The sequence below is a fragment of the Balaenoptera acutorostrata genome, chromosome 15 (genome assembly GCF_949987535.1).
Source record: "Balaenoptera acutorostrata chromosome 15, mBalAcu1.1, whole genome shotgun sequence".
NCBI classification, from domain to species: Eukaryota; Metazoa; Chordata; class Mammalia; order Artiodactyla; family Balaenopteridae; genus Balaenoptera; species Balaenoptera acutorostrata.
The window spans coordinates 65,715,401-65,729,931 of NC_080078.1; the positions used below are offsets into that span (position 1 = coordinate 65,715,401).

At 40.8% G+C, this 14,531-nt stretch overlaps 1 protein-coding gene and 1 non-coding gene across 2 annotated transcripts in view; one reads left to right on the top strand and one right to left on the bottom strand.

Moving 5' to 3' along the window:
* The window catches only part of TRPC4AP (transient receptor potential cation channel subfamily C member 4 associated protein), a 74,463-nt gene extending 62,529 nt beyond the window's left edge, over positions 1-11,934 (bottom strand). The window contains exon 1 of the mRNA XM_057529715.1: positions 11,726-11,934. Coding sequence (XP_057385698.1) covers positions 11,726-11,893 — 168 coding nt within the window. The 5' untranslated portion in view covers positions 11,894-11,934. The remainder of the gene's footprint in view (positions 1-11,725) is intronic.
* Positions 360-488, top strand: LOC114235431 (small nucleolar RNA SNORA11). Its single transcript, XR_003621610.1, has one exon. It is a non-coding gene; the product is annotated as a small nucleolar RNA SNORA11 (small nucleolar RNA).
* Positions 11,935-14,531: the final 2,597 nt, after the last annotated feature.

The following is a 14,531-nucleotide window of genomic DNA, read 5'->3' on the forward strand; positions in this document are numbered from 1 at the left end:
AGTGAAAGCCTGAATGATTTCCCAAAATGATCAAGAAAATGACAAAGACGTTAACCCTCACAACTTCTATTTAACATTGTACCAGAGATTCTAGCCACAGCAACAATGCAAGAAAAAGAAATAAGGGCATGCAGATTGAAAAGGAATTTGTAAAACTATATTTACAGATGCTATCATCTTGCATACAGAATATATTAAGGAACCCCTACACACACACACACACACACACACACAAACTATTAGAGCTAATAAATGAGTTCAGCAAGATTGCAGGATACAAAATCAATATACAAAAATCACCTGAATTTCTACACACCTGCAATGAAGAATCCAAAAGTGAAAATAAGAAAGCAATCCCATGGTTGTGCTCAGAGCAGGGGTCTGAAGAAATGGCTCGTCTGTTTACAACACACCCAACAGGAACTTGGGTTCACTGTGACAAGGGGCACAAAACTTGTGGCCTGCCTATGAACAAATACCCAATATGTATCCCTCTGCACTTTTACATGGCTACCGGGCAGGACCAGTGGGACAGGGCTCAGTACTGGAAGGAAACCTACAGTATTTAGTGGGGGAGTTTGCCACCTAGAGCCTGTCTGGTCCATGCATGGGTGGGCCATGGGTGGTCTTATGGTCTTCAAGGAAAAAAGAAAAATAGATTCCAACTATATGCCATTCTGGAAAAGGCAAAACAATGGAGACAATAAAAAGATCAATGGTTGCCAGGAGTTTGGGGGAAGAGGGGAGATGAATACACAGAGTACAGAAGTTTTTATGAGTGGTGAAAATACTTTGTATGACATTATAATGATTTTATGTCATCATACTTTTGTCCAAACCCATAGAACGTGCAACACTATTCACTTCATTATAGTGAACCCTAAGATGAACTAGGGACTTTGGTGATTATGATGTGTCAGGGCAGTTCAGCCTTGGTTGAAAAAAAAAGTCTTAAAAAGAATTAACACGCAGGGTAGACGTTTTTGGCAAAACTTTTGTTTCACTTTTACATACGTATACATATTATATATTTGTGTGTGTTGGATTGTGATATAAAATGTACTTTTTAGATTAAAAAATTTGCAGGCTACTGTATTTATACTGGCAAATAAAAGTACAAATTAATCACAAAAAAAAAAACAAAAAAGAAAGCAATCCCATTTACAACATCATCAAAAAGAATAAAATACTTATGAATAAATTTAACAAAAGGGATACAAGACTTGTACAATGAAACTACAAAACATCATTGAAAGAAATGAAAGAAGTAAAAAAAGCAAATGGAAAGTCATCCATGTTCAAAGATTGGAAGACTTAATATTTCTAATATGGCAATACCCTCAATATTGATTCATTGCAGTTCCTATCAAAATCCCAGATGGCTTCACAGCAGAAATTGACACTACATCTAATAACTACTCGCTACACATTCTTTGCAAGTACACAGAACGTTTACAAAATGACCAGTTGCTAGGCCATAGAGCAAATTTCAACATATTTAAATGAACTGAAATACAGACTATGTTCCCTGACTGCAGTGCAGTCAGCCTAAAATCTGTAACAGAAAGATAATTATAAAACCCTAATGTTTGGAAATTAAGAAATATCTCTTCTAAAAAATGCATAGGTCAAAGAAGAAATCCAAAAATATTCTGAAATAAATGACAATGAAAACACTACAGATCAAAATTCGTGGGGTCCAACTAAAGCTGACTAGTGGCCAGGATAAACTTGATACCAAAACCCGGTGAAAGGAAAATTATAGGCTACTTTCACTCATGAACACAGAAGGATAAAAATCCTAATAAAAAAATTAGTGAATCAAATTTAGCAATCTATAAAAAGGATGAAATTTTGAATCAGAAATTCAGATTTGGTTTAATATTTGAAAATTTTACTCAATGTAATTCATCACATTAATAACACAAGGAAAACAATTATATGAACATCTCAATGCAGAAAAAGCATTCTGATAGAATTCAACATCATAAACTCAAACTCAGAAAAGAAGTGAACTAATAACAGTATCTACAGAAAATCTTCAGCAAACATCATACTTAATGGTTAAATGTTTAAGGCTCTCCCTCTCAGATCAGGAACATGCCAATTCAATTCACTGTACTGGAGCATCCCAAATAGCACATTTAGGCAAGGAAAAAAAACAAAGACGTAAGATTAGAAAGGATAAAAGCTTCATTTGCAGATATGATATTCGCAGATGATTGTATACATATACAATCCAAAATAATCTAAAGGTAAAGTATTAAAATATAGGAGCAATATAAATGCTGAAGCAATACAAAAATCAATCTTGTTTTTATCTTACAGCTACAGTGAGAAAACGCAATTTTAAAAACACTATTTACAATACCATCAAATCATGTCAAATGCCAAGGAATAAATCTAACAAAAGTTATGCAAGACCACTATATAGAAAACTACATACATAAAACATTATCAAGAGAGATTAAGGGAGACCAGATCAGAGAAAAAGAGGAGTAAGGGCAGGAGAGAGAGAATGAATGTGTTGTACTGAATAGATTGAAGGCAGTCCCAATCAAAATTTTTTTGTAAAAATATACAAGCTCATTCTAAAATGTATATGGAAATGCAAAGGGGCTAGAAGAGCCAAAGGAATCTTGAAGATAAGTAGGAGAAGCTACTCTTCTGATTCAATATTCTATAACCAAAATCAACACATATAAAGTTACAGAAAATAGGACAATGTGATATCAGTGTACGGGTAAATGGACAGAGAAACAGAACAGACATGAAACAGATGTGAAAACAAACACTACAGAGCACTGGACGGACAAAAAAGACTTTTCAATAAATAACAAGTCAACTTGGTATCTCTTTTGAAAAGCTCACACCACATCCAAAAATAAATTCCAAGTGGAGTGTATGTTTAAATGGAAAAGGCAAAACAATAAAGCTTCTAGAAGATAAATAGAAGGGTAGGCAAAGATTTATTAAACTTAATACAAAAAGCACTAACCATAAAGGAAAATAGTTATACAATGAGTCATATTAAAATAAAGCACTTCTGTTCATCAAAAGATCTTTTTAGGGCTTCCCTGGTGGCGCAGTGGTTGAGAATCCGCCTGCTAATGCAGGGGACATGGGTTCGAGCCCTGGTCTGGAAGGATCCCACAGGCCACGGAGCAACTGGGCCTGTGAGCCACAGCTACTGAGCCTGCGCATCTGGAGCCTGTGCTCCGCAACGAGAGGCCGTGACAGTGAGAGGCCCGCGCACCGCGATGAAGAGTGGCCCCCACTTGCCGCAAGTAGAGAAAGCCCTCGCACAGAAACGAAAGACCCAACACAGCCATAAATAAATAAATAAATTTATAAAAAAGAAAAAAGAAAAAAAAAAGATCTTTTTAGAGACTAAAAAGGCAAGCCACCAAATAAGAGAAGATATCTGCAAAACATCACCATAAAGGGCTCATATCCAACGAATAAAAAGAACTTCAAATCAATTAAAAAAAAAAAAAAGAAAGAAAGAAAAACCCCACCAGAAAAATGTGCAGAAGATTTGAACAGGTAATCCACAAGAGAGAATGTCCAAATGGCCAGTAAACTTCTGAAAAGGTGCTTAACTTCATGAGTCATGAGGGAAACACAAACTAAAACCATAATGAGATTCTACTGCTCACACACTAGAATGACTAAAATTAAAAAGACTGGCAGTACCATAGGTTAGCGAGAACATGGAACAACAGGAACTCATATACACTGCTGGTGGGATTGTAAATTAGTACAACCACTTGCAAAACTGTTCAGCAACAGCTGCTGATGCTGAACCTATGTATGTCGTATAACCCAGCAATTCTACTTCTAAGTATATACCCAAAAGAAATTGTGCATATACACATCAAGAGACATGTACAAGAATGTTCACATAAGCATTATTCACAATAGTCAAAAACTGGATAGATCCCAAATACTCATCAAAAGTACAATGAATTAACTGTGGTTTAATACCACAGAATACTATACAGAAATGAAAATGAATGAACTACAGCTTCACCCATCATCATGGATGAATTTCACAATGTTGATTGAAAGAAGGCAGACTCAGTATACACAGTTTGATTCTATTTACATAAAGCATGAAAACTAGTACAACTAAATGCAATGTTGGAAGTTGCATTTGGCTGTTCTTTATTCTTTGTGCATTTTTATTTGTATATTTCAACACAAAATGTTTTGTAAACACCTAAAACAAAATAATCTGTATGTACTGATTATGGAAGGATCTCTAAAATATATTTTAAGTGAAAAAAGCTGGACGCACAACAGTGCGTATAGTACAGTATCACTTGTGTAAGGACAAACATATAGAGACATATTTGCTTTCCTAAGCTTAGAGAGATACACAAGAAATCAAAACCATAGTTGCCTCTGGGAGTAGAACTGGAGGGTGCTAGTAGAGGTGGTAATGGGCTGTTTGCAAGGGAGACTTACTTTTCTCTGTAACCCTTTTGTACATGTGCATATGTTATCTATTCAAGACAAGCACCTCTGGCAGGGAGGGACTGACATGAAAGGGGCATTAAATATATTGGTAACTCCTCAAATTTGGTCGTGGGTACATGTTTATTGTTGTAACACACTGGCATTACTTATTACCGCTTTTCGTAGGTCAAATATTTAACAATAAACTTAAAAAAAAAAAAAACCCAAGTACCTGCACAATGACAAACTGTGTATGCTCAATAAATGTTAGTTACCCTCCCCACTATATTCCCAAATATCTAAACTTATCTCCCACCTATGTCCCACAGGAGCACTTCACTTTCTCTTCCATCTTCTAATGGCTGGTTATGAGGACTTTCTCAGTGGTGTTCTTAGTCTCAGAAATATCTCTGCTACTGTTAAAATTCTACTCATTCTTCAGAACCAACTCAAGTCTCACCTATTCCATGAAGCTCTCCAAAGCAATCACAGCCCGAACTTCACAGGAGAGAAAATGTCTTTCAAAAATAGGAAGATCCTAAGAGAACACTTAGTGTAATCATTTTGCAGAGGGGGTTAGGTAATGTCAGCTGATAGACATGACTTTATTATAGTTGTTATATATTTTAATGTATATCTACACAAAGTGTATCCACAATAAATAAAAAGAAAGACTTTCATCAATGCATATCATAGTTAAATTTCAGAATACCAGAAAGAGAGATGATCCTAAAAATGCTTAGGGAGTGAGGAGTGGGAAAATAGGCCATGCACAAAGGACAGGGAATCAGAACAGAACCTCTCAACAGCTACACCAAATACTTAAAGACAATGGAATAATATAATGCCATTAAAAATTTAAGGGAAAATAACTTCCAACTTAGAATTCTATACCCAGCTAAACTAAATACTCAAGTATAAGAATAAAAGACATTTTCAGACACGCAAGCTTTAAAAAAAAGTTACCTTCCATGTAGGCTTTCCTAGGAGGCTACTAGAGAATGTACTCCCCCAAGAAAAAGGAAAACAGGATTCATAAAACAGAGATCCAAAACATGAGAAAAAGAAATAAAATGCCCTGAATTTGGTGAAGGGAAATCCCAAGAATTCAGCTATACAGCTGTTCTAGCAAATAACTAGTTCAAATTGGAGGACAGAGGGTTCCAAGAAGGATTTCTTTTAAAAAAAAAAAAAGTAGGAGTTTTAGAATTTGGGAGTAAATTGTAAGTAAACAAAAAGAAAAGCAAATTTTATAAGGATGATTATACTAGTGAAAGAAGCCAGACTCAAAATGCTACATATGGAATGATTCCACTTCTATGATAGTCAGTAAAATAGCATTAACAGAATAGAAAACAGATGAGAAGTTGCCAAAGGAGGGCGGTGGGGAAGGGGTTGACTACTACAAGGGAATTTCTAAATCCTAACTGTAGTGGTGGCCACACAACTGTGTGTGCTTGTCAAGACTTGTAGAACTATACACTGAAAGGGTGAATTCTACTATATTTGTGTCTCAATTTAAAAAGTAGGGGGAGAAAGGGCAGCTTTTAACTCTAAGAAAAACAAATTATACAGAACAAATACAAATGTTGTATACTATATGGCTCTGCTATAAACAATTATATTTCATCACTATCATCATAATGTAAATACTTAACACCAACAGCCAAAACTGATATAACTACATAAGGAAAATGATGGAGGCCAAATGTGTGGCACAGGGTGCTGTGAATTAAATCCTAATCTCTACAAGAGGAAGAAAACAGATAATCTCTAAAACTGTGAAGTCAAGAAATAGCCTTATAAGCATGTTATTTAGAATGCTGGCTTTCCTGTTTCCTGGACTCTTGCCCTACAAAAGAAAACAGCTACAGTGTGGGCAGTGGTTGCCTGGGGAGGGTGGAACTTGGCGGTGAAAAGTGGGGGCACTGCTGTTATTTGTTACAAGGTTCATGATACCCAGAGATCCTCCAAATCGTATGCAAAATATTCAACTTCACATGGAATTTCTTTTACTACTACTAGTTTGTCTCACAAGGCATTTACTCCCATTTAAAAATAAACATCTTGGGCTTCCCTGGTGGCGCAGTGGTTAAGAATCTGCCTACTGGGGCTTCCTTGGTGGTGCAGTGGTTAAGACTCCGCCTGCCAATGCAGGAGACATGGGTTCGAGCCCTGGTCCAGGAAGGTCCCACATGCCACGGAGCAACTAAGCCCGTGAGCCACAACTACTGAAGCCTGCACTCTAGAGCCTGCAAGCCACAACTACTGAGCCCATGTGCCACAACTACTGAAGCCCATGTGCCTAGAGCCCGTGCTCCGCAACAAGAGAAGCCACTGCAATGAGAAGCCTGCGCACCTCAACAAAAGAGTAGCCCCCGCTCGCCGCAACTAGAGAAAGCCCATGCTCAACAACGAAGACCCAACGCAGTCAAAAATAAAAATTAATTAATTAATTTAATTTAAAAAAAAAAAAGAATCCACCTGCCAATGCAGGGGACATGGGTTCGAGCCCTGGTCCAGGAAGATCCCACATGCCATGGAGCAACTAAGCCCATGCGCCACAACTACTGAACCTGTGCTCTAGAGCCCGCGTGCCACAACTACCGAAGCCCGCATGCCACAACTACCGAAGCCCGCGTGCCTAGAACCTGCACTCTGCAACAAGAGAAGCCACCGCAATGAGAAGCCCACGCACCGCAACGGAGAGTAGCCACTGCTCGCCGCAACTAGAGAAATCCCACATGCAGCAACGAAGACCCAATGCAGCCAAAAGTAAATAAATTTATAAATAAATAAATAAAATAAAAATAATCATCTGGATTTTGTTTCCCTTGTGAACAGCTGAGTAGTGTGATGAAAAGAGCCACCATCCAGGCATCTTCAAAGTTGAATTTTTGGCAGATGTTGTATGGGTTTCTTCTCTCAGAATACTTGTGGTTTGACAGTTTACAGGAGTGATAATCTCTTACATCATGCTGCCTAAGCTGTCAACCTGTTTAGTGAATGTGACACTTCCAGACATTTACAGTTTTCACTGACTTGTTTTTGTCTTTACTGCTTTTCTTTTTTAAATAATTAAAGGCTGAATTCCATAAACATAAAATGTATATCTTACTTGTTTAGTCCTAAGATATCTAATGCCTCAAAATGTATTAAGTGCAAGTAAATAGCCTTCTTAAAGAATAATTAATGAAGATTAAATACCTTTAATTAATGAAGATTAAATACACTGTTATATTATTCTGATAACAAACATTAACCAATGAATGCTTGTGTCTACTTTAATGGGATTTGTTTTAATATAAGAATGAATTTTATGGTTTGCGAATACAAAAACTGTTTAAATATTATTCATATTTTTAATTAATGAGAATTTATCCTATCTACGGGGTTTTCGATATCAAATTATCCTTGACAGGCAAAGGAAGACTGTATTTGACTTGAACCGCTAGGTTTCAAATGCTAATGCTCAGAACAAGGTTAAAACAATTGTGCCAATTGAAATTAAAAAAAAAAAAGAGGAGTCAATCTGAAAAAATATATATGAAGTAACACTCAGGTAGAATTTAGATATGCCAATAATCACGAAGGAAGCAATGACCGGAAATTTGGGAAACAAAACAGGATGCCATAACCTAGCCTGTCACCAGATTGCCAAACTGCAGTAACATCTCTAGGTGCGGTGGGTCATGACCTGTGTGAGTTGCTTTGCCTAGTCTATCCCTTTCCCTCAATTCCTACTGATCGTGCAGAGTCTTGTGCACCCCTGGAAAGGAATCTGGATTTGATTCCAACTGCAGTGGGATGCCATTGGAGGGTTTTACGCAAGGGATTATAAGATCTGATTTGCTTTAGGGATCAAATGTGCTGATAAATGTGAACAGGCTCTGTAAATGCTAAAGCATCATACCAGCATATTTTATTACCTTGATAGAGGTCAAATTGAAAGGGAGAGATGAAAATAAGGCACATTAAAATCCAAGTAGGACAGGCCCATTCTAAATCATGTGGCCTGGGGTCTTCTCCCAGGCTTCTCTCAAGTTCCGTTTGGGACTTGAGGAAGATCAGGTTTGGTGCAAGAGGAATCAGGAATTGTATTTGCCATATTAAGTTTGAGGTGACCATTAGACACCTAGGTGGAGATCCTGAGAAAGTATCTGGATATATCCAATTGGAGCTAAAGAGAGAAACCAGGATGGAAACACAGATTTAGGATCTATCAGAATATAGTTTTGCTAAAAACGATAGTTGCTAATCTTTATGGCATGCTTACTATATTTCAGACACCATTTTAAGTGCTTTATATGTATAAACGCTCTTGGTCCTTACCACAGCTTTAGCAGGTTAGGTCCCATGATTATCTCTATTTTAAAAATGAAGAAACTGACGCATAAAGAGATTACGCTACTTGTCCAAAGACACATAGCAAATATGTACCAGAGCCGGAACTCAAACCTAGGTAATCTGACTCCAGAACTCCTTAAAGCCATGGGACTGTTTGGGATAGACAAAGAGACAGGACTGAGGAGGAGGAGGACAGAGCCCTCACATACAGTATTTCAAGTATTTCTGCCTCTGCAGACACAAAGAAAAATAAGACACAGTCTCTCAAGAAGCCCAGTCTGATAGCTATGAGCTGATGGCAACTATTTACTGAACATTTACTATGTGCCACACACTGGCCAAGCTTTTTAGACATGTTATTTCACTCCTCCTAACAGCCCTATGAGGTAGATGTTACTACAGACATTTTAGAAATAATGAAACTGAGGTTTAGAGAGGTTAAATAATATAACCTAGTTATAACTGACAGAACTAGGATTCAATCCAGGTCCATCTTACTTCAAAATCTGGTCTTTTCCAAGGAAATCCTGTTACATGCTACAACATGGATGAACCTTGAGGATATTATGCTATGTGAAATAAGCCAGGCACAAAAAGACAATGTATGATTCCACTTATATGAGGTATCTAAAGTAATCAAATTCATGGAAACAGAAAGTAGTAGAATGGTGGTTACCAGGGGATGGGGGAGGGGAAAAAAGTAGTTGTTTAATGGGTTGAGTTTCAGATTTGCGATATGAAAAAATTCTGGAGATCTGTTTCACAACAATGTGAATACTTGACACTACTGACTGCACACTTAAAAATGATTAAGAAGGTAAATTTTATGTGTTTAAAACATAAAGAAAAAAAATTTTAATCTGGTCTTTCCAAGTATACCACATGCCATAATGGATATGCTTACTGTGCTATGGAAATACTTGTGAGGATATAATTTATTCTGCAACGTGGGGGTGTAGCAAGGAAGAGATCAAAGAAAGTGACTAAGAAAGGACACATCTGAAAGATGAAGTTCCCCACTTTATCTTCACTATAGTTTTGGGAAGGTACCTCCATCTCAACCTCTGAAATAGCTCCCACTCCTGTCTGTATACAATTACTGATTACCACAATAACCAGACTAGACCAGGCTCAAGAACATTCCGGCACCTTCTATCTGGTGAGCTTCTTCAGTCTCCTCCCATTCCAAGTCATCCAGCACTGGAAACAAATTAAGTGTACTAAATTTCCCCATTCATTAAGTTAAAGAACTTCCGTGGCTCCCTATTGCCCTCAGAACATAGAGGATTATCAAGACGAGTGCTTAGGAGCAAATTACCTAATTTTTCTGAGCCTCAGTTTCTTCATCTGTGTTGAGATGAGTCCCGACACTTGATTCAAAAGATTGAGAATTAAATAAAGACACTGTATGCCATGCACAATGCTTGATCCAAAATATGTGCTCAGTAAAGGTGAGTTAGTTCCCTTTCTGCCCATTCCTACATACCCAGCTCAGTTAAGGGTCTTTGGGTTAAAGGATAGAGCAAGTATTTCCAGAATCTTACGGCAGATAGAGAAGAATGCAAAGGGAAAAAAGTTGCTCATCTATGGTCAACTGATGTTCAGGAAAATACTGTTCACCCAGAACTGCTTCTTCATCTGTAACCCTCTACAAACACAGACCACCTGGTCTTTATCTTATATTCTGTCCTTTTAACCATATGAGTAATACTGAAGTGGTTCAAAATTAAGTTCATATATAAAGTTATACTGTGGAAAGTCTCACTCTCATTCTCTCCCTCATCTACCCAATTCCCACTCCACTCCCACCAATCACTTTATTACTATTCCTGTATTTACTTAAAAAGTTTCTTTATGCAAAAGCTGTCCTTAAATTAAGCCAATGTTTTACAGGTGTGTTTCCAACGTTAAGTGCTGGGAACATGGGGGCGGGTGGAGTAGAGGAGCGAGCAGCCTAGGTTTATTCATCCTGCTTTACTCTAAAGCAGTGTCCTTCATTCACTCAAAAAAAAAAAATACTTATCATATATTGGGCACTATTATAAGCCAGATACCAATTATAGCATTAACTGATTACTCTTCAGCTTTTTACTGTGCACCAGAAATGCATTTAACGCTTTACACGACTGTCTTCGATGCCCACAACACCTTAACGGGTAGGTTACTAATTATCATCTCCATTTTACAAATCAGGAAACTGAGTCACAGAAACGTAACTTGCCCAAGCAAGAGAGAGCAGGGTTCTGAATTCAGGCCTGACTCCAGAGCCCTAGCTCTTAACCATGACACTCTACTCTGGCAAACCAGATACAGTCCCTGCACCCGCTGGAGCTCAGCCTAACGTGGGATACAGGCGAGAAAAAGGATAGACAACAAAGAAATATGTAATTACAGACTAAGAAAGTAATGTGAACGGAACGAATTCAGGCCTGTAACTGAATAACAATGGGGACCCACTTTAGAAGGGGGAGGGTTGTGTCGAGGAAAGGCCTCTCTGAGAGAATGACATTTATGATGGCTTGCGAACCGTTTGGGGTTTGCAGTGATGACCCACCGCCCAAGTCACGGGGAAGAAACTCGCGGCCCGTAGAGGCTACAGCAAACTCGCCCAGGGTCCCCTAGACGTGCAGACGTGGCGCAAGGAAGGGAGGATCCAGGAGCTGGGCCTAGGACTCGTACACGCCATCAATGCCCGATGCAGCCCAGCCCTGCTCGGCCCCTAACCCGGAGCCTCTAGCCTGCCGCTGCCCACTGCCCCGCCGCGGCTGACAGCGTCGCGACAGCCCACAGGGAGGCCCCGCGGCCAGCCAAGAGGGGTCGGGCCCGTACAGCGGCGGCCTGGAAAGGCCTCTTGCCCGGCCCCCCGCCAGCTCCCGCCCGGTCCACCCCGCCCCGCCCCTCCGGGCCGGCTTCGTACCTGCACGGCCCGGACCAGGCCCCGGCCGGTCAGCTGGCCCTGCCGCAGCTGCAGCAGAATGTTACCAGGCCGCGGCCGGCCGCCCCATCCGCCCCAAGCCGCCACAGTTGCCGCCGCCCGTCGCCCTCGGCCGGCCCCAGACCCAGCAGCCGCCGGCGCCGCCGCCATGTCTCCTCGTCCGACAAACAGGAAGCAAGCGGCCCCGGGGCCGCGGAGATTCCTACGGGGCGGCGGAGGGGTCGCCGCAGCGCCCCCAGCGGGCCGACGGCAGAGGCGCAAGACGCGTGGCAGGGGCCGTGCGCGCCGCGGGAACTGCTGGGAAATGTAGTCCTGCTCTCAGGAGGGCAGGTGCGAGAGAGCGATGTGGCGTTTCTTGCGCCACTTATCCTGCTGGCCCCTCCGTCCAGCATTTCAGTGAGGTCCCCCGAGGTCGAAGACAGGTCCCTGCGTGTGCATTCTCCCATTTCTTGCCTATTTGGGGGAGGTTACAGCCAACTGGCTAGGAAAAGATCTTGGATTCCAGACCAGGAATCAGGCCGTCTGGTCTGATTTCCCGCCTGCTTCTTTCTGCCTCTGACTTGCCATGGACCTCTCTGAGCCTCAATTTCCTCATTAGTTCATTCAGTCAGTAGTTCCTGGGAGCCTATTCAGCCAGGAAATAGTTCCTTGGGGCCAGCTCTGCGCCCAGCACCGAACGGTCCCTGAGAATACAGTGGTGAGCAGAGCAGAGTAACTAGGTCCCTGTTTTGAAATGCGGGTTACAGGAAAGACAGCACATCCATACACAGACGCACAGTAACAAACTGGGTAAGTTGTGTAACTGGGTAGGTTGTTGTGATGTTAAATGAAATAATGGAAGGGAAAAGGATTGGTAAATTGTGACATCATATTCTCTGTCAGAGGACTCTTGTCCTGATTTCTCCCCACCAGATAGTATGTTCTGTTCTACTCTGAGCCCAGGTAATCACTTTTTTGGCAAACTTTTGTGTCAGGATCATGGCATCTCCTCTCCTCTTTTCTTCCTGGGAGGGGGTCTTGTAACATAAATGAAAGAGGAATGCTGGGTGTGATGCAATAAGGAATGGTGGAGATTGTGACCCATAACTTATTGCCCAAACCAGAACTTTTAAAAATGAAAGGATGCTATTAATTACAACGTACAGCAGGCGTGTAAAGGGACTGTTCCTGGCAAACTGTGATTGTGGTCACCATCCCCATGCCCAGCTACAAGGAGTGGTCTCTACTCGCCTCCTGCAGATTGTTGCTGAATTGTCTAGTTTTTCCAGAAAGGCCAAAAGTCTGGGTTTTTATGTGAAATCACTCAATTTTAAAAACTCCATGGGCCAAATAAAACCCTATTTATGACCCCTAGAACAGGGAGACCAGGATCAGGTCCAGGTGTACATGGAAGTTTAGCATGTGGTAAGGGAGACATTTCAAATCAATGGGCAAAGAAAAAAAAAGTTAGGTCTTAAACTTTACACCAAGCTAAAATGAATCTCAGACATACTAAAAGCTATGTATAACAAAATCAAAGTATAGTTCTAAAGCTGGATTGTGGTAATAGTTATACAACCTTAAGTTGACTAAAAATCATTAGATTTTACATTCAAAATGGGTGAGTTTTATGATATGTAAATTATACCTCATGCATTTATGATATGTAAATTATCTGATATGTTAAAAACCAAAGTATAAAAATAGTACAAGTGGGGACTTCCCTGGTGGCACAGTGGTTAAGAATCTGCCTGCCAATGCAGGGGACACGGGTTCGAGCCCTGGTCCGGGAAGATCCCACATGCCGCGGAGCAACTGAGCCTCTGCGCCACAACTACTGAGCCTGCGCGCCACAACTACTGAGCCTGCGCTCTGGAGCCCATGAGCCACAACTGCCAAGCCTACGTGCCACAAGTGCTGAGGCCCACGAACCTAGAGCCCATGCTCCACAACAAGAGAAGCTACCGCAGTGAAAAGCTCGTGCACTGCACAGAAGAGTAGCCCCTGCTCGCCGCAAGTAGAGAAAGCCCACACACACAGCAACAAATACCCAACGCAGCCAAAAATAAATAAACAAATTTACGAAAAAAAAAATAGTATAAGTTAATCTATGGGAATACTTTTACGATTTGGGGATAGAAAAGTTCTTCTCAATCATAAAACCCAGAAGTCATGAATAGGAAAAGATTGACAAGTTTGACCTTAACAATGTTAAAATTTTCTGTACAAGACACTATGAACAACCATAAAAGGCAAGTGATATTCTGGGAAACAGTCAATATCCAGAATGTATGAAGGACTTACTGTGCCCTCTGCCTGAAGTTCTCATCCCCAGGAAGCTCTCTGAATGGCTTGCTTCCTCATGAACTCCAGGTTTCTATTCACGGAGAGATCTTCCCTACTATCTATATAAAAACAGCACTCCTTAAACTCACCATCTTTTTTTTTTTTTTTTTTTTTTAAGGATTTTCTTTTTAATTAATTTATTTATTTATTTTTGTCTGTATTGGGTCTTCGGTTCGTGCGAGGGCTTTCTCCAGTTGCGGCAAGCGGGGGCCACTCTTCATCGCGGTGCGGGGACCGCTCTTCATCGCGGTGCGCGGGCCTTTCTCCATCGCGGCCCCTCCCGTTGCGGGGCACAGGCTCCAGACGCGCAGGCTCAGCAATTGTGGCTCACGGGCCCAGCTGCTCCGTGGCATGTGGGATCTTCCCAGACCAGGGCTCGAACCCGTGTCCCCTGCATTAGCAGGCAGATTCTCAACCACTGCGCCACCAGGGAAGCCCTAAACTCACCATCTTATTACCTGCT